Consider the following 19,978-nt stretch of genomic DNA (forward strand, 5'->3'; position numbering starts at 1 on the left):
TCAGCTGGTGTGTATTTGTCAGCTGGTGTGTATTTGTCAGCTGGTGTGTATTTGACAGCTGGTGTGTGTTTGTCAGCTGGTGTGTATTTGTCAGCTGGTGTGTATTTGTCAGCCCATTGGCAAAAATCTGATATCAACTTTGGAGGGGACAATTACATGACATTTTCTCAAGAGCAATTCCTGAGGGGGACACCAAAAGTAGTGCTGTAACACATAGCCTACATTGTAATATGGTAAATGTATATTGAGGAACCAAAGAAATAAGGTGTTTGCCGTACTCCTAACTACCGGTACCCAAAACTACACAACTAATCACAACAGCAATACCATTGCCTTTAACAAATCTTAGTTCAGTCACCAGTTTAAGTTGATAGTGGGGGCATCCATGGCATTTTCCAATTATGTTCCTATTTTACAAGTCAAAAAATTTGAGAACCTTTCATAATGTTGCCAAACAAAGACTCAACAAACTTACCTGAGACTCCCTGTCTCTGCCAGTCTGTCCCTGCATATCTGTCCCCAACTCTGCTGTCTGTGTGCCATCTGTTGCCTGCTCTGCCCAATGACATCATTGTGAAACATTTCCATTAGAATTTCATTTCTTTCTTATGAACATTTTATCAACTAGTCTTATTAGGCTACTAGGGTTCTTACTTTGCGTTTTGGTGGACTGAAAAATACTCAGATGTCCGTCTTTTATTTTTCTGCCATTTTTCTACCTGGCTGGCTGGCTACACACACACAGTGTGTAGGTTATTTACAGTAGGAGATGGGCTTCTATCATCTTCAATCATTCTATTTGGGCTTCGATCTAAAAGGTAGCTAGCAAATGTGAAACGGATTAAAATGACAAGAGTTGACAGCTGTATGAGTTCACCATTTACACAACATATGCTGCAACCTTTTGTAATTTTAATAGTTTGTTTCATATTGGCTGGCTTCCAACAATAGCTGAATTTGCAAAGCTAGCGAGCACCAATTCAGTTTCAGTGGTGTTTGCTATAATCTTTGCTACCCGGGTTAAATAAAGGTGAAATAAAATAAATAAATAAAAGTTCACTTACGACAATTTAGCTTTTGCAACGAGACCATTAAATATATTTAAGACAATGGTAGAAGAGAGTGTAGTTCTGTTCAGTTTGGATTTCAGTTTATCGCTAACCTTATCACAGGGACTTTGAAGAACTAACTTACATCATCTGAATGCTGATTCCATCTTTGACGACGCCACATAACTGGAATAGGTACTAGCTAGCTTAATAGTTAATATTTGCGCGCTAGCTCTGCATATTCAGCTAGTGTGTGTGCGCGATTGACAGGATTAACCTCACATCAGTTACGTGCATTGAGTGCCTTTCAGACAGTAGATACGACCTCTCTGTTACCTAGCAAGCTAAGGAACTGGCAGTGGATCAAACCATTGTGAGGCAAAGGGTGGGGGCGTTGCAATCTTTTGAAACTTAAAAACGCGCTATTAAGTGTCTATAATCAGCACAATTGCTTTCATTGCGTATTATTAATATTATTTAAATTACATAGTTATGTTTCAGTGATATATTGGGGGGGACAAATCATATTTTTCCCAGGATGGGGGGGTCATGTCCCCCGGGTCATGTCCCCCGGGATTTCCGCCCCTGTGTCAGCTGGTGTGTATTTGTCAGCTGGTGTGTATTTGTCAGCTGGTGTGTATTTGACAGCTGGTGTGTATTTGTCAGCTGGTGTGTATTTGTCAGCTGGTGTGTATTTGTCAGTTGGTGTGTATTTGTCAGCTGGTGTGTATTTGTCAGCTGGTGTGTATTTGACAGCTGGTGTGTATTTGTCAGCTGGTGTGTATTTGTCAGCTGGTGTGTATTTGTCAGCTGGTGTGTATTTGTCAGCTGGTGTGTATTTGTCATGCCTCAGTTAGGCCCCAAGCTGAGGCGACACACTAACGTCAGATACAAAGAACAAAATAAAAACCTCAGTGTATCCTATAGATATCAACTGCACAGTAATTAGACATTCATGGCTTTTTAATGCATTGTTTACTCTATATTCAACCCACCCACACTTCATCCACACAATATTTCATGACCCTAAAGCCCCCTGCGGGTTATGAGTCGACATCACCAGTTGAGTGTTTAGGTGTGGCCCCCCTTCACCTCCAGCAGCTCGTCCCCTATGCGGATGCGTCCGTCCTTGGCGGCGGGGCCCCCAGGGCTGATGCCTACCACGAAGATGCTGAGGCAGGAGCGGTCCTTGTTCCCCGCCAGGCTCAGACCCAGGCCCTGGCGCTCCCTGTCCAGCTCCACACACAGCAGCTCCCCGCGCAGCTCCCCGTAACGCAACCTGATCCGCTCTGGAGGGACAGGAGCAAAAGAGAGGTGTTAGTTCTAATGCTCTATGTTTCAGTGTTGAAGAGAGTTACATGTGAAAGAGAACAGCGCCAAACCATACATCTAGTTTCACACACACACCAGAACATTTCTTAAAGGAAATCACCCTGACTGGATACTGGACATAGACACCTGTAGGTGACACACACACACAAGTTTCTTATTTTTCTTTCCTGTGATGAGTCTATTTGACCTGTCCAGTCGGTGGAATACCCTGGCTGTTCCATTAAACATGAGGGCAATTATTACAATATCTCCCAACTCTGACCGAGGAGGCCCTGGACTGCCTCCAATACACAGAGCAGGTTCATCTCCGCTCTCTAGCTAAAATCTAAGCTCTGCTTTCTAGTTTTATAATGCTAGCTGGTTCTGCTATGCAATAATCCCTATAATTGCAGTATTCAAGTCACTTTGTGTTAAATAGATGGCATGGTACATCCAATGTAATCTTCAATCCATTCTGGGGAACCCCAGGGCTGTGTCTGAGTCCTGCTGTAGTTCTGATAGAGCTACACAGGTGCCAGGTTACTGTAGGGCTGGGCTGTATACCGTATTTTACTTTATACCAGTATTGATGCACGGACCGGTTTGGGTTTTTACTTTACCTTCTATAATGGTATTTGAATGTTTGGTTTGTTAAATGTGGTAAGCCCTGTGTAACATCCATTTTTTATAATTTACTTTGCTACTTGAGTCGTCTCTCTCCGCTCTCTCTCTCCGCTCTCTCTCTCCCTCTCCATGCCACTTTCCATACAGACCTTGCCTCGCCCCCTTTCACACAAGGAGCGTATTTGTTGTTGTTTGACCAGGAGACACTTGTGTTGATGACAACGATGCCGTTTCCACTTCGCATCTTAATATAAATCCACAAGCGTTCTATAATTACACTATCAGTTGGTGTTTCTTACATCTGCAAACAGCTAGTTTGTCTTTTCTTAGCAAATTGTGGCTAAAACCTGTTAGCCACTAATGCTAATAACAAGTTAGCTGGCTAGCTAATAAATGTACTGAGTCAGAGCAAATGTAGCTGGCTATACAGCCTGATTATACCAGTGATGGTGAGGACTAAATCAGCTAGTTGTTTGTGTAACAGTATTTTCTAAACCAAAGAGGATTAGGCAAAGCATAAATATGTTAGCTACATGAAGTAGCTATGAGAAAACATTTAATGTAGCCAAAGATTATAGGGTCCCCTAGGAAACACTGACCAACAATTTGGTTCCTATACTGTCACAATAACTCCTCTCTGGCATTTTCATTCGTTGTCATGTCAAACAACACTGTATTCAAAGTGTCCACTAATATATTCTAACTATAGAATTATAATAATCATTCTATTTCCAGGATTCCAACAGTTCACCCAAGCGTTTTTTGTTTAAAGTCATATCACAATTGCAAAATTTCGTTAAAAATAAGGCCTAGATGTTTTGCTAATATCATGCAGCCATATGTGGCAGTGTGGAAATGATCTCAAATGAATGCAGGAAATGCAGATTTTTTTTTTTTTTTTTTTTGAACAGTATAAAACAAATCAGAATGGAGAAAGACCCATTGAAATCACTTTGAATTTGGAACTGGAACACGCTGTCGTACACATCAATCCAGAGAATCCCAAACATGCTTTATGGGTGACATGTCTGGTGAGAATGCAGCCTAGGGTCACACACCACTCATAAAGAAAATGTACAAAATACACATTTTTTTAAAATACAGTGATATGATATTTTGGCCATATCGCCGAGCCCTAGATTACTGTAGAAAGGCTCCTACACTAGCTGTTATTTTCTGTAATCCTCCGGTTTAGGGAGAGGGGCGGCCTGGCTGACCACACGTCTCTTATCTGTCCTCTCTCTCTTCTCCTATCTTATCTGTCCTCCCTTTCTTCTATCTTATCTGTCCTCCCTATCTTATCTGTCCTCTCTCTCTTCTCCTATCTTATCTGTCCTCTCTCTCTTCTATCTTATCTGTCCTCCCTTTCTTCTATCTTATCTGTCCTCCCTATCTTATCTGTCCTCTCTCTCTTCTCCTATCTTATCTGTCCTCTCTCTCTTCTATCTTATCTGTCCTCCCTTTCTTCTATCTTATCTGTCCTCTCTCTCTTCTATCTTATCTGTCCTCCCCCTCTTCCCCTATTTTATCAGTCCTCCCCCTCTTCTCCAATCTCACCTGTAACTCACTTTATTCTCCTATCGTATTTGCTCTTCCTCTCTTATTTCTCCTCCCTCTCTATCTTTGCTCTTCCCCTCTCTGTCCACAGCTAAAGGTCTGGGTAGAGCGGAGGTCCTGACTTAAACTCCTCTGTGTGTGTCCCCCATTTAAGATCTGCCCATCTTTCATGAAAGGATCATATTAGATGACCCTCAAAGGCAGCTGCCAATCAAAAGATGAGATTCAAATCTTCTGATCAAACAACCCCTGTGCATGTACGCTGTGTGTGTGTGCATGTTTGTGAAAGGTGCTGCAACACCTTGTAAAAAGCCACTCTTCCACCCAATCCATTGCACAGCGATTCCCCAATCCAACTCACATCGTTTATCCATCACCCAATCGTCCAATCAGCAGAGGTACTGTATATACAGCTCTTTATTTGGCTCAGACCCCCCCTTCCTCTCTTTCTCCTCCCCCCTCTCTCTTTCTTTGTGTTTCTGCCCAGCATAGTGTTCCAACTCCTGTTTTGATTCAAAACCTGCAGCTGTCACACAGTAAACATGAAAGGGCAAGAGAGCGAGAGATACAGTGCCTTCAGAAAGTATTCATACTCCTTGATTTATTCCAACATTTGTTGTGTTACAGCCTGAATTTAAAATTGATTAAATAATTTTTTCCTCACATATCTACACACAATATCCCATAAATAACAAAATGAAAACATGTTTTAGAAATTTTGGGAAATGTATTGAAAATGAAACACAGAAATATCTAATTTACATAAGTATTCACTCCCGAGTCAATACTTTGTAGAAGCACCGTTGGCAGCGATTAGAGCTGTGAGTCTTTCTGGGTAAGTCTCTAAGAGCTTTCCACACCTGGACTGTAGCTCCCGAGTGGCGCAGCGTTCTAAGGCACTGCATCTCAGTGCAAGAGGCGTCACTACAGACCCTGGTTTGAATCCAGGCTGTATCACATCCGGTCATGATTGGGAGTCCCATAGGGCGGTGCACAATTGGCCTAGTGTCGTCCGGGTTTGGCCAGGGTAGGCCGTCATTGTAAATAAGAATTTGTTCTTAACTGACTTGCCTAGTTAAATAAAGGTTAAATAAATGTTGTCCCACTCCTCTTCAATGGCTGTGCGAAGTTGCTGGATATTGGAAGGGAACTGGAACACTCTGTCGTACACGTTGATCCAGAGCATCCCAAACATGCTTAATGGGTGACATGTCTGGTGAGAATGGAGGTTATGGAAGAACTGGGACATGTTCAGCTTCCAGGAATCATGTACAGATCCTTGTGACATGGGGTCGTGCATTATTATGCTGAAACATGAAGTGAAGGCGGCAGATGAATGGTACGACAACGGGCCTTATGATCTCGTCACGGTATCTCTGTGCATTCAAATTGCCATCGATAAAATGCAGTTGTGTTAGTTATCCATAGCTTATGCCTGCCCATACCATAACCCTAATGTCACCATGGTGCACTCTGTTCACAACGTTGACAATGGCAAACCGCTCACCCACACGACGCCATACATGTGATACAGTTGAAACTGTGATTCATCCGTGAGGAGCACACTTCTCCAGCGTGCCATCAGCCATCGAAGGTGAGCATTTGTCCACTGAAGTCGGTTACGACGCCGAACTGCAGTAAGGTCAAGATGTTGGTGTGGACGACGAGAACGTACAGTGCATTCGGAAAGTATTCAGACCCCTTCCCCTTTTCCACATTTTGTTTTGTTACAGCCTTTTTCTAAAATTGATTTAATTTAAAAAAAATCTATCTACACACAACAAACCATAATGACAAAGCGAAAACAGGTTTTCATATTTTTTTAATTAAAAATAAAAACAAAGATACCTTACTTACATAAGTATTCAGACCCTTTGCTATGAGATTCGAAATTGAGCTCAGGTGCATCCTGTTTCTATTGATCATCATTGAGATGTTTCTACAACTTGATTGGACATGATTTGGAAAGGCACACGCCGGTCCCACAGTTGACAGTTCATGTCAGAGCAAAAACCAAGCCATGAGGTCGAAGGAATTGTCCGTAGAGCTCCGAGGCAGGATTGTGTCGAGGCACAGATCTGGGAAAGGGTACCAAAATATTTCTACAGCATTAAAGGTGGTCAAGAACACAGTGGCCTCCATCATTCTTAAATGAAAGAAGTTTGGAACCAGCTAGACTCTTCTTAGAGCTGGCCACCAGGCCAAACTGAGCAATCAGGGGAGAAGGGCCTTGGTCAGGGAGGTGACCAAGAACCCAATGGTCACTCTGACAGAGCTCCAGAGTTCCTCTGTGGAGATGGGAGAACCTTCCAGAAGGACAACCATCTCTGCAGCACTCCACCAATCAGGCCTTTATGGTAGAGTGGCCAGACGGAAGCCACTCCTCAGTAAAAGCCACATGACAGCCAAAAGACACCTAAAGGACTCTCAAACCATGAGAAACAAGATTCTCTGGTCTGATGAATGCCAAGCGTCACGTCTGGAGGAAACCTGGCACCATCCCTACGGTGAAACATGGTGACGGCAGCATCATGCTGTGGGAATGTTTGTCAGCGGCAGGGACTGGGAGAATAGTCAGGATCGAGGGAAAGGTTAACGGAGCAAAGTACAGAGAGATCCTTGATGAAAACCTGCTCCAGAGCGCTCAGGACCTCAGACTGGGGGCAAATGTTCACCTTCAAACAGGACAACATCCCTAAGCACACAGCCAAGACAACGCAGGAGTGGCTTCGGGAAAAGTCTCTGAATGCTCTTGAGTGGCCCAGCCAGAGCCCGAACTTGAACTCGATCGAACATCTCTGGAGAGACCTGAAAATAGGTGTGCAGCGACACTCCCCATCCAACCTGACAGAGCTTGAGAGGATCTGCAGAGAAGAATGGGAGCTTGTAGCATCATACCCAAGAAGACTCAAGACTGTAATCACTGTCAAAGGTGCTTCTACAAAGTAAAGGGTCTGAATTCTTATGTAAATGTGATAATTCTATTTTTGTTTTTGTATACATTTAAAAACATTTCTAAAAACCCGTTTTTGCTTTGTCGTAATGGGGTCTTGTGTGTAGATTGATGAGGGAAAACAATTAGGAATTAGGAGAAAGTCAAGGGGTCTGAATACTTTCCGAATGCACTGTAGATAAGCTTCCCTGAGACAGTTACTGACCGTTTGTGCAGAAATTCTTTGGTTGTGCAATCCCACAGTTCCATTAGCTGTCCGGATGGCTGGTCTCAGATGATCCCCCAAGTGAAGAAGCCGGATGTGGAGATCCTGGGTTGGTGTGGTTACACGTGGTCTGCGGTTGTGAGGCCGGTTGGACGTACTGCCAAATTCTCTAAAACGACGTTGGAGGCACCTTATGGTAGAGAATTTAATGTTCAATTCTCTGGCAAAAGCTCTGGTGGACATTCCTGCAGTCAGCATGCCAATTGCACGCTCCCTCAAAACTTGAGACATCTGTGGCATTGTGTTGTGTGACAAAACTGCACAATTTAGAGTTGCCTTTTATTGTCCCCAGCAAAAGGTGCACCTGTGTAATGATCATGCTGTTTAATCTGCTTCTTGATATGCCACACCTGTCAGGTGGATGGATTATCTTGGCAAAGGAGAAATGCTCATTAACAGGGATGTAAACAAATTTGTGCACAAAATTTGAGAGAAATAAGCTTTTTGTGCATATTTTCAATTTCTGGGATCTTTTATTTCAGCTCATGAAACAAGGGGACCAACACTTTAAATGATGCGTTTATATTTTATAGTCAAAACTGTAACCCGGCCACTCAGGAACATGCACTGCCTTCAGGGTCAGCAACTCCAGTGTAGATCTGGCCTTGTGTTTTAGGTAATTATCCTGCTGAAAGGTTCATCTCCCAGTGTCCTGATGGAAAGCAGACTGAACAAGGTTTTCCTCTAGGATTTTGCCTGTGCTTAACTACATTGCGTTCATTTTTTATCCTGAAAAACTCCAGTCCTTAACGATTACAAGCATACCCATAACATGATGCAGCCACCACTATGCTTGAAATGATGGAGAGTGGTACTCAGTAATGTGTTATATTAGATTTGCCCCAAACATAACACTTTGTATTGAGGACAAAAAGTTAATTGCTTTGCCACATTATTTGCAGTATCACTTTAGTGCCTTGATGCAAACAGGATGCATGTTTTGGAATATTTTTATTCTGTACAGGCTTCCTTCTTTTCACTCTGTCAATTAAGCTAGTATTGTGGAGTAACTACAATGTTGTTGATCCATCCTCAGTTTTCTCCTATCACAGCCATTACATTCTCAAACTGTTTTAAAGTCACCATTGGTCTCAAGGTGAAATCCCTGAACGGTTTCCTTCCTCTCCGGCAACTTAGTTAGGAAGTACGCCTTGATTTTTCTACTGACTGGGTGTATTAATACACCATCCAAAGTGCAATTAATAACTTCACCATGCTCAAAGCGATACTCAATGTCTTTTTTTTTACCAATCTACCAATAGGTGCCCTTCTTTGCGAGGCATTGAAAAACCTCTTTGGTCTTTGTGATTGAATCTGTGGTTGAAATTCACTACTCGGCTGAAGGACCTTGCAGATAATTGTATGTGTGGGGTACAGAGATTAAAAAATCATGTTAAACACTATTGTGTACACAGAGTGAGTCCATGCAACTTATTATATGACTACTTTTTAAAGCATATTTTTACTCCTGAACCTATTTAGGCTTGCCATAACAACGGGGTTGAACACTTATTGACTGAAGACATTTCAGCTTTTCATTTGTAATTAATTAGTAAACATAAAAAAATAAAATACATACAGTACCAGTCAAAAGTGTGGACACACCTACTCATTCAAGGGTTTTTCTTTATTTTTACAATTTTCTACATTGTATAATAATAGTGAAGACATCAAAACTATGAAATAACACGTATGGAATCATGTAGTAACCAAAAAAGTGTTAAACAAATCAAAATATATTTTATATTTGAGATTCTTAAAAGTAGCCACCCTTTGCCTTGACAGCTTTGTACACTCTTGGCGTTCTCTCAACCAGCTTCCAAGAGTCTTGAAGGAGTTCCAACATATGCTGAGCACTTGTTGGATGCTTTTCCTTCACTCTGCGGTCCAACTCATCCCAAACCATCTCAATTGGGTTGAGGACAATTTAATAAATTTTAAATTCAGGCTTTAAGAACAAGGGGTGTGAATACTTTCTTTAGGCACTTAGAGAAGGAGGGGGCGAGAGAGAGGAAGGTGAGAGAACAGAGATGGAAAATAAAAACATTGAGGGCTATTTCTTTTTTACAGTGGTGAGAGAGGGGAAAAGAGAGAGAACGGGAGGGAGTGAAAGAGAGAGACAAAGAGAAAGGAAAGAGGGAGGGAGGGAGAGACACAGAGAGAGCGAGAGAGAAGGCTTTCATTCCTGTCACGCTATGAGAAGAGTAATTAAAAGTCCCATGAGGTTCATCAATTCCAACCGATAAAAAGGAGGGGGAGAGAAACACTCCATGAGCATAAAGGAGGTCAGAAACGGAGGGAACGAGGGAAAAGAGGAAGAGAGAGAGCAACTTTAGAGGTAGTACGTGTGGATGGGTTGAGAAAACAAAAAAAGTAGGATGAGAGAACAGGAGAAAAGAGGCAGGGAAGGAGGGAAAAGAGGGAGAGAGACCTTTGTCATAGTAAATGTGGAGAAAAGTAGGAAGAGGGGAAAAGAGATCGAGGGTGGTGAGTTGAGAGGGAGAAAGACAGAGAAACTAAAGGGAAAGAAAGAGGGAGAGGTAGAAGAAAGTGGATGAGTTGAGAAAGGGGAGACCGGAAAGAAGGCAGGCAGAGAAATGTAGCAAGATGGGGGATAGTGAGAAAGGGAAGATTGTGAACATAGAGGTGTAAAGTGCAGGGAACTGGTCCGAACCGATAACCAGCATAGCCCATTAACAACAACCGCAGAAACATTGCCAGAACGTTTTATTAGGAGCGGTTTAAAACGTTCAGTGGTATTAATGACACGTCACTTGGGCTTAGGAAAATAAAAATCCATAACTCCATCCAATATCTTTAACAACCAAATTATGAATTATGTTGAGATATTGAAATTATGACTTAATATTTACTATTAAAACTGGTATGTGGTCAGTTTAGGAGTCAGGGGAGTTGGCTAAAGCACATACCAATTTGGGCCCATATTCATAAAGCATCTCAGGGCTGATCTAGGACCTGTCTTGCTTTTTAGATCATAATGAATATGACCACATGGACATGGGGGCAGCTGATCCTAGATCAGCACTCCTCCATCTGGACTAGGCTACTAAAGTGTGTGGCCTCAACGTGAGGACCATACACAACGGATAGAGAGGAGGGTCGTGTCTCTCTTGTCGTGATGTGTGTTTTGTCCTATATTTTATTTTTATTTTACATTTTTAACCCCAGCCCCCTTCTCCGCAGGAGGCCTTTTGCCTTCTGGTAGGCCGTCATTGTAAATAAGAATTTGTTCTTAACTGACTTGCCTAGTTAAATAAGGTTGTAGCCCTGATCTGGCTATGCCATATGGCTGTGGGCTACACTATTTCATTTAGCAGAGAAGATTTGCTTAGAATTCCGTGGCATTATTATATAGTATGAAGAATACAATTGAACAAAGCTGAATAAAATATAAATTATATTTTCTCCAAACGATTTGAGGGCGTGCACACATGCCAGCTATTCTGTGATGAGCGGTTAACAAAGAAATAGATCCTCCTATATGCTTAATTTAGAGTTATTCATATAACTTCAGTTGTTCTACAAACGTTGGGCTATATGGCTGTACACAATACATCAGTCTCTCATTCACAATTTAACAAGCTCTTGATAATGCCTAGAATTTCACAGCGGCATCCGCTTTGTGTGGCCGTAATGAATCCCTAAAAAAATCCATGCCTTTTGCGGCCTTCTCCCTGAATGCTGCGCACTCGATCACGTGATTGGGTCTTTCTCACAGGCTACAAGTGAAGAAAGACACATCAGGGAGGCAACTGCGTAATCCTTATCCAATTCCAAGGTGCATATTGAAGATATTGGAAGAACTGCACACACTTTTCGTCCGCCAACAAGATGAGTAGGCCTAATGAACAGCAAAAGCACTAGCCTATGTCAATCTACTATCCCCCATAGTACAAATGTTGACCACAATAAATAAATATCTGTACAATAAATAAATATTCCAAACATAGTCTGGGACAATTGTGGGATGCGATAGATCCTAAATGAATACAACCACTAGTATTAAAAAAACAATTCACGCAATGTGGCTGACGCAACAGATCAGAACGTTTAGCTTAAAATGTTGATAAACTATTAGGCTATTTCTTCACATTATAAGCGCAGGAATGCGCACATAGTAATAAGCTATAAGCGCAAATGTTCCATTAGTGGAAAACACCATTATCAAGTGACCGCAAATGCAATTATGCACGTAATGCTTTTATTATAAAGGTGCGTTTTAATGGTGAAAATTGTCTTCCCCAAACGTGAAACTCCCACGCTGCTTATATATGCCAGTTAGGCTCTACACCCCTTGTAAAGCGGATTAATGTGCTTCATTTTAACAAGTTATTTGGCCACTTTAGTTGTGATACAAACCTTATTAAAACATATAGGCCTATGGGCTAGGCTACATGAGGTGTGATACAAACCTTATTAAAACATATAGGCCTATGGGCTAGTCTACATGAGGTGTGATACTAACCTTATTAAAACATATAGGTCTATGGGTTAGGCTACATGAGGTGTGATACAAACCTTATTAAAACATATAGGCCTATGGGCTAGTCTACATGAGGTGTGATACTAACCTTATTAAACATATAGGTCTATGGGTTAGGCTACATGAGGTGTGCGACTATGATTAGAAAAAGTCACAAAAAAGACATTGTTTCTTATGCTGGGCATCATTCACAAGTGATAATATATAATTCACAAGTAATAGGCTAATATTGTCACCCATCAGACTATTCTTGATTTAATCTTGTCTTTACCTGTAATAAATAAAATGTGTGAATTTTTTGGGATTTAGAATGGACCATTATCATGCACCTGTATCGAAACAGGGGCAGCGGAAAAAATACACATCATCTATCATCTAATAGTGAATGGAGGATGCTTTTCCCCGTGGTTTATTTTCATGCCAGCCATGTAGGCTATAATCCTATTGTAAATATAAGCAATGTGCTAAATATTAGGAAAGTTAAAAAATAAATATAGTAGCCATAGCCTATAGAAAGCTGATTCTCTTCTTTTTAGTAGAAGCCATCACTTGTTTTCTCGCGCAATTGCATAGCCTATTGAAATGTTGTGCAACATGTGCTCATGGGCTCTCATGAAGTGTTTGATTCAATTTTCGAATACATTTGCATTGATTAGAGGGTTAGAGTACCAGGCAGTTAGCACGTTTAGAGTGCTGAGAACCAGGCAGATAGCAAGTTTGGTAGGCTACTAATGACCATCAGCAGCATCAGAGCTTGGGGAAGCCTAATTACCGTGACTAAACGATCATGTGGAATTTGACTGCCTTCACAACTCGTGAACGCTGGTGTGGTGGTAATACGGTCACTGCAACAGCCCTAGTTGAGACCACAGAGCTGTCATAAGTAAGGGAATAAGGGTATACAGGTATAACCAGGGGTGCATCACAAATGGCAACCTATTGTCTATATAGTGCACTACTTTTGACCACAGCCCTATGGGGGCTGGTTGAATGTAGTGCACTACATACTGTAGGGAATAGGGTGCTATTTCGGACGAAAGCATAGGTTTGAAGGCCCTTATGGTGAATTTTTTCTACACAAAAGTCTCAGACTTTTCTGTTTCCATCCGCGCGGGTCAGCACCCGTGTCTCACTGGGCCATGTCTCAGGCCACTGGTACTTTTCAGCTGACATTTAAATAATAATGTCTAACTGTGGACTTCAACACCTTGTCACAAAGCAACAGTCTTGAATGATGCAGAGGTTGTTGATTCTGCTCGCCACAATTCTGTAGTGTCACGACTGATGGAAACACCATAACACTAGAGCTGACATTAACAAAAAACACTGGTGGCCCACTGGTGTGGTGGAAGTCTCATGGGGAAAGCACCATTAGTGAGGCAGCTGGCTAAGAGGGCCTTTGAATGACCCCGTGGAGAGGAGGAGTGGAAAAGTAGCTCCTCTCTGTATTTTTCTTCATCGCTCACTCTCTCTCAATGTCTCTGACTGAGAGGTCGGTCCCCATTAGTTCTTCATCGCTCACTCTCTCTCAATGTCTCTGACTGAGAGGTCGGTCCCCATTAGTTCTTCATCGCTCACTCTCTCTCAATGTCTCTGACTGAGAGGTCGGCCCCCATTAGTTCTTCATCGCTCACTCTCTCTCAATGTCTCTGACTGAGAGGTCGGTCCCCATTAGTTCTTCATCGCTCACTCTCTCTCAATGTCTCTGACTGAGAGGTCGGTCCCCATTAGTTCTTCATCGCTCACTCTCTCTCAATGTCTCTGACTGAGAGGTCGGTCCCCATTAGTTCTTCATCGCTCACTCTCTCTCAATGTCTCTGACTGAGAGGTCGGTCCCCATTAGTTCTTCATCGCTCACTCTCTCTCAATGTCTCTGACTGAGAGGTCGGCCCCCATTAGTTCTTCATCGCTCACTCTCTCTCAATGTCTCTGACTGAGAGGTCGGTCCCCATTAGTTCTTCATCGCTCACTCTCTCTCAATGTCTCTGACTGAGAGGTCGGCCCCCATTAGTTCTTCATCGCTCACTCTCTCTCAATGTCTCTGACTGAGAGGTCGGTCCCCATTAGTTCTTCATCGCTCACTCTCTCTCAATGTCTCTGACTGAGAGGTCGGTCCCCATTAGTTCTTCATCGCTCACTCTCTCTCAATGTCTCTGACTGAGAGGTCGGTCCACATTAATCCATACTCAGTTGTGGGATAGGAGCTGCGTTTGTGAGTGAGTGAGTGAGTGAGTGAGTGAGTGAGTGAGTGAGAGAGAGAGAGAGAAATAGAGAGAAGAATAGAGAGAAGAGGGAGTTAGAGTGTCTGGTCATCAGTGTCAACATCTACTGGTTAATGAGACTCGTCCATCACTGTCCAGTGCCACACACACACACACACACACACCCACACACATCACACACTTCCATTGAGAGATCCTCAGAATTATGGACAACTGTTAGTTCATAAACTGAGTTTCAATATCCAATGAAATAATATTCACAATTTTTTTTTTCAGTTTCAAGTATTATTGTCACGTGCACAAGTACAGTAAAACGCCTTTCTTGCAAACTCAAATCCCAACAATGCAGAAATCAACATCAGTAGTACTATAAAATAATGTAGAACGAATAACAATGCTGATAGTCCGTGTAGCCATTTGTTATCTATTTAGCAGTCTTATGGCTTGGGGATAGAAGCAGTACTGCTTGCTGTGTGGAAGCAGAGAGAACAGTCTATGGCTGTCCGCACCAACCCCCGTAACGCCATTCGATCGAGGGGGGTGCAGTTGCCATACTAAGCAGTGATGCAGCCAGTCAAGATCCTCTCAATGGTGCAGCTGTAGAACCCTTTGAGGATTTGAGGGCCCATGACAAATCTGTACAGCCTCCTGACTGTTAGTGTGTGTGTGGACCATTTTAAGTCCTTAGTGATTTGGATAGAGGAACTTGAAGGTCTCGACCCGCATCACTACAGCCCTGTCCACTACAGCCCTGTTGAATGGGACAAGGAGAGGTTAAAAATGACCGTAAATATGTCTGCCAGCTGATCTGCGCGTGCTCTGAGAACGCGCCCTGGAATGCCGTCCGACCACACGAGTGCCAGATTAAAAACCTTACTGAAGTTGGCCTCGGAGAGCGAGATCACCCAGTCCTCTGGGTCAGCAGGGACCCTCATGCACAACTCATGACAATGTAAGCTACCCCTCTGCTTATTTACATACTCAAGACTGTCTCAAAATACAACACTGTCCCTATAATTACGTCATCATCTTTTTACCTGACTGGCTTTCAAAGACAGCTTGAAATGAAGCCTACACATTTTGTGCTCTTGTAGGAAGCAGTAACTCCCCAGTGCTGACCTATACTTATCTAGAACTGGGCTAATAACTCACTAACTAGCAAATAATATCAACAAATGTGCAACCGCACGGCTCTATGCTCTGATCTGACAAGGCACGCGGGTAACTCGCGGGTGATTGGAAGACCGCTCATGGATTACCCCCACCAATACAATTCTGCTCCGTTGCACTCTGGCTCTGCTTACAACAAAATTGTTGCATTGAAAAGGGGCTGATATGTTGATTCGATCACAGAAACAACGATCTATATAGTGCAAACTAATGGGGTGAACTCAGTGAAATTCAATCTCTTGCATCTCTGCGCGGCCTGGGTTAGAGTTAGGGTAGGGTAGGATAGGGTTAGGGTAGGATAGGGTTAGGGTTAGGGTAGGGTAGGATAGGGTTAGGGTTAGGGTAGGATAGGGTTAGGGTTAGGGTAGGGTAGGATAGGGTTAGAGTTAGGGTTAGGGTAGGGTTAGAGTTAGGGTAGGGTAGGGTTAGAGTTAGGGTAGGGTAGGATAGGGTTAGGGGTAGAGTAGGGTAGGATTAGGGTAGGATAGGGTTAGGGTAGGATAGGGTTAGAGTTAGGGTAGTGTAGGATAGGGTTAGAGTTAGGGTAGGGTTGGATAGGGTTAGGCTTATGGTAGGGTAGGATAGGGTAGGGTAGGATAGGGTTAGGGTAGGGTAGGGTAGGGTAGGGTAGGGTGGGTTGGGTTAGGGTAGGGTTGGGTAGGATAGGGTTAGAGTTAGGGTAGGATAGGGTTAGGGTTAGTGTTAGTGTTAGGGTAGGGTAGGATAGGGTTAGGGTTAGAGTTAGGGTAGGGTAGGATAGGGTTAGAGTTAGGGTAGGGTAAGGTAGGATAGGGTTAGAGTTAGGGTTAGAGTTAGGGGTAGGGTAGGGTAGGATAGGGTTAGAGTTAGGGTTAGAGTTAGGGTAGGGTAGGGTAGGATAGGGTTAGAGTTAGGGTTAGGGTAGGGTAGGATAGGGTTAGGGTTAGAGTTAGGGTAGGGTTAGGGTTAGGGTAGGGTTAGAGTTAGGGTTAGAGTTAGGGTAGGGTACGATAGGGTTAGGGTTAGAGTTAGGGTAGGGTAGGATAGGGTTAGAGTTAGGGTTAGGGTAGGGTAGGATAGGGTAGGGTTAGGGTTAGGGTAGGGTAGGATAGGGTAGGATAGGGTAGGGTTAGAGTTAGGGTTAGTGTTAGGGTAGGGTAGGGTTAGGGTTAGAGTTAGGGTTAGGGTTAGAGTTAGGGTAGGGTAGGTTAGGGTTAGGGTAGGGCAGGATAGGGTGTAGGGTAATCTGATCCTAGATCTGTTATCATCTGTGACTTATTTTATTTATCAATATTTATTTTTTTACCCCCTTTTTTACTCCCGTGATTACGATCTTGTCTCATGCTGCACCTCCCCAACGGGCTCGGGAGAGGCGAAGGTCGAGTCATGCATCCTCCGGAACATGACCCGCCAAACCGTTCTTCTTAACACGCGCTCGCTTAACCCGGAAGCCAGCTGCACCAATGTGTCGGAGGAAACACCGTTCAACTGATGACCGAAGTCAGCCTTCAGCGCCCGGCCCTGAGAGCTCCTGACAGACGTTCACTATGGTGCATCAAGTTTGTTGGAACCCCTCGAGCGCGCAGACAATAAACAATAATTCATTTAAGATTGACTTTGAGTGTCCCTGTGTAAGAATTTCCACAACAGGCCTATCATCGGTGACTTCTACCTAGAGCCCCATTCTCACTAAAGGGGGATAGAGCCAATCTTGCCCACGGCCAACCCTCAACAATAGACATGTTGCTGTACGCAAAACACTTTGTCTGTTGATTCACTGCAAATTAACAATAAATATAATTAAAGTCATGGTTGGTCACCTGTCGTTTCTAGTGTGCGTTCCTGACAAAACCAGGGTCTAGACACACTGCTGTGCAAAGGGTCTCCTCTCTGCTTCTGTCTTTCTTCTCCATCACCATCAAAACCAGGGTCTAGACACACTGCTGTGCAAAGGGTCTCCTCTCTGTTTCTGTCTTTCTTCTCCATCACCATCAAAACCAGGGTCTAGACACACTGCTGTGCAAAGGGTCTCCTCTCTGCTTCTGTCTTTCTTCTCCATCACCATCAAAACCAGGGTCTAGACACACTGCTGTGCAAAGGGTCTCCTCTCTGGTTCTGTCTTTCTTCTCCATCACCATCAAAACCAGGGTCTAGACACACTGCTGTGGAAAGGGTCTCCTCTCTGTTTCTGTCTTTCTTCTCCATCACCATCAAAACCAGGGTCTAGACACACTGCTGTGCAAAGGGTCTCCTCTCTGTTTCTGTCTTTCTTCTCCATCACCATCAAAACCAGGGTCTAGACACACTGCTGTGCAAAGGGTCTCCTCTCTGTTTCTGTCTTTCTTCTCCATCACCATCAAAACCAGGGTCTAGACACACTGCTGTGCAAAGGGTCTCCTCTCTGTTTCTGTCTTTCTTCTCCATCACCATCAAAACCAGGGTCTAGACACACTGCTGTGCAAAGGGTCTCCTCTCTTTTTCTGTCTTTCTTCTCCATCACCATTTCATATTTGGGTCATGATGGCAGCAGAGGCTTTGATCTCAGTCAGCTGTTTGATTTTGGGGATCGACATCTGCATTGAGCAGAAAACAGTGGCACAGAGAGCAAAAGGTCAAAGGTGGATTGTTATTTTAGTGTTGAAATGCTTTGTTGACATTCTGAGTATGAAGCTGGCCTAGAATCAAATTTGGGTAAAATCCAAATTCTTTAAAAATGGTTCATTTATATTTAACTTAGTTTTGATAAGAATACCAACTATGAACTCTTTGTGACCTTGAGTCACGCACGCACACACACACACAAGCAAACGCACACACACACGGTTAAGGAGCACTATCGGAACAGTGTGGGATGCAGGACAGCTGCTGCTGGCTTAATTAGTGATCACTCATCTCAGAAGGGCCGCTGTGTGTGTGTGCGCGTGTGTGTGCGAGAGAGAGAGAGTAAGAGTATGTCTGTGTGTAGTGTGTGTATCTCTCTCAGTGTTTGTGTGTCAGTGTGTGCCTACTTCTGGTCAAAAGTAATGCATTACATATGTCAGATATACAGTTGAAGTCAGAAGTTCACATGCACTTAGGTTGGAGTCATTAAAACTCGTTTTTCAACCACCCCACAAATGTCTTGTTAACAAACTATAGTTTTTGCAAGTCGGTTAGGACATCTACTTTCTGCATGACACAAGTCATTTTTCCAACAATTGTTTACAGACAGATTATTTCACTTATAATTCACTGTATCACAAATCCAGTGGGTCAGAAGTTTACATACACTAAGTTGACTGTGCTTTTAAACAGCTTGGAAAATTCCATAAAATGATGTCATGGCTTTAGAAGCGTCTGATAGGCTAATTGACATCATTTGAGTCAACTGGAGGTGTACCTGTGGATCTATTTCAAGGTCTACCTTCAAACTCAGTGCCTCTTTGCTTGACATCATGGGAAAATCTAAAGAAATCAGCCAAGACCTCAGAAAAAAAATTGTAGACCTCCACAAGTCTGGTTCATCCTTGGGAGCAATTTCCAGACGCCTGAAGGTACCACATTCATCTGTACAAACAATAGTACACAAGTATAAACACCATGGGACCACGCAGCCGCCATACCGCTCAGGAAGAAGACAAGTTCTGTCTCCTAGAGATGAATGCACTTTGGTGCGAGAAGTGCAAATCAATCCCAGAACAACAGCAGGGCAGAGTTAAAGAACCTTGTGAAGATGCTGGAGGAAACCGGTACAAAAGTATCTATATCCACAGTAAAACGAGCCCTATATCGACATAACCTGAAAGGCCGCTGTCACGGCTGTCGTATGAAAGAGACCAAGGCGCAGCGTGAGTATCGTTCCACATCTTTATTACTATGTGAAACTATGCAAGACAGACAAACTATAAACAAAAACAACAAACCGTGACGAAGAGGTGCTACATGCATAAACTCTAAATAATCTCCCACAAACACTAGTGGGAAAAACAACAACTTAAATATGATCCCCAATTAGAGACAACGATGACCAGCTGCCTCTAATTGGGAATCATACGAAAAAACCCCAACCTAGAAAAAAATAACCTAAAACACAACATAGAAAATGTAAACTTGACAAAAAACCCAAAATAGAAAAAAGAAACAAGAACCAAACATAGAAATAAATAAACTAGACAAAAAAACCCCAGTCACGCCCTGACCTACTCTACCATAAAAAAATACGAGCTCTCTATGGTCAGGACGTGACAGCCGCTCAGCAAGGAAGAAGCCACTACTCCAAAACCGCCATAAAAAAGCCAGACTACGGTTTGCAACTGCACATGGGGACAAAGATTGTACTTTTTGGAGAAATGTTCTCTGGTCTGA

The 19,978-nt window shown here is 43.1% G+C and overlaps 1 protein-coding gene across 5 annotated transcripts in view; it reads right to left on the reverse strand.

Annotated features, from left to right (window-relative positions):
* The window catches only part of LOC115151590 (inaD-like protein), a 113,193-nt gene that overhangs the window by 85,359 nt on the left and 7,856 nt on the right, over positions 1 to 19,978 (reverse strand). For all 5 annotated transcript variants that reach the window (XM_029695649.1, XM_029695647.1, XM_029695648.1 and 2 more), the window contains exon 2: positions 2,142 to 2,338. In XM_029695649.1, the coding sequence (XP_029551509.1) occupies positions 2,142 to 2,338 (197 nt within the window). The remainder of the gene's footprint in view (positions 1 to 2,141; positions 2,339 to 19,978) is intronic.

The sequence above is a fragment of the Salmo trutta genome, chromosome 17 (genome assembly GCF_901001165.1).
Source record: "Salmo trutta chromosome 17, fSalTru1.1, whole genome shotgun sequence".
In the NCBI taxonomy this organism is placed as follows: domain Eukaryota; kingdom Metazoa; phylum Chordata; class Actinopteri; order Salmoniformes; family Salmonidae; genus Salmo; species Salmo trutta.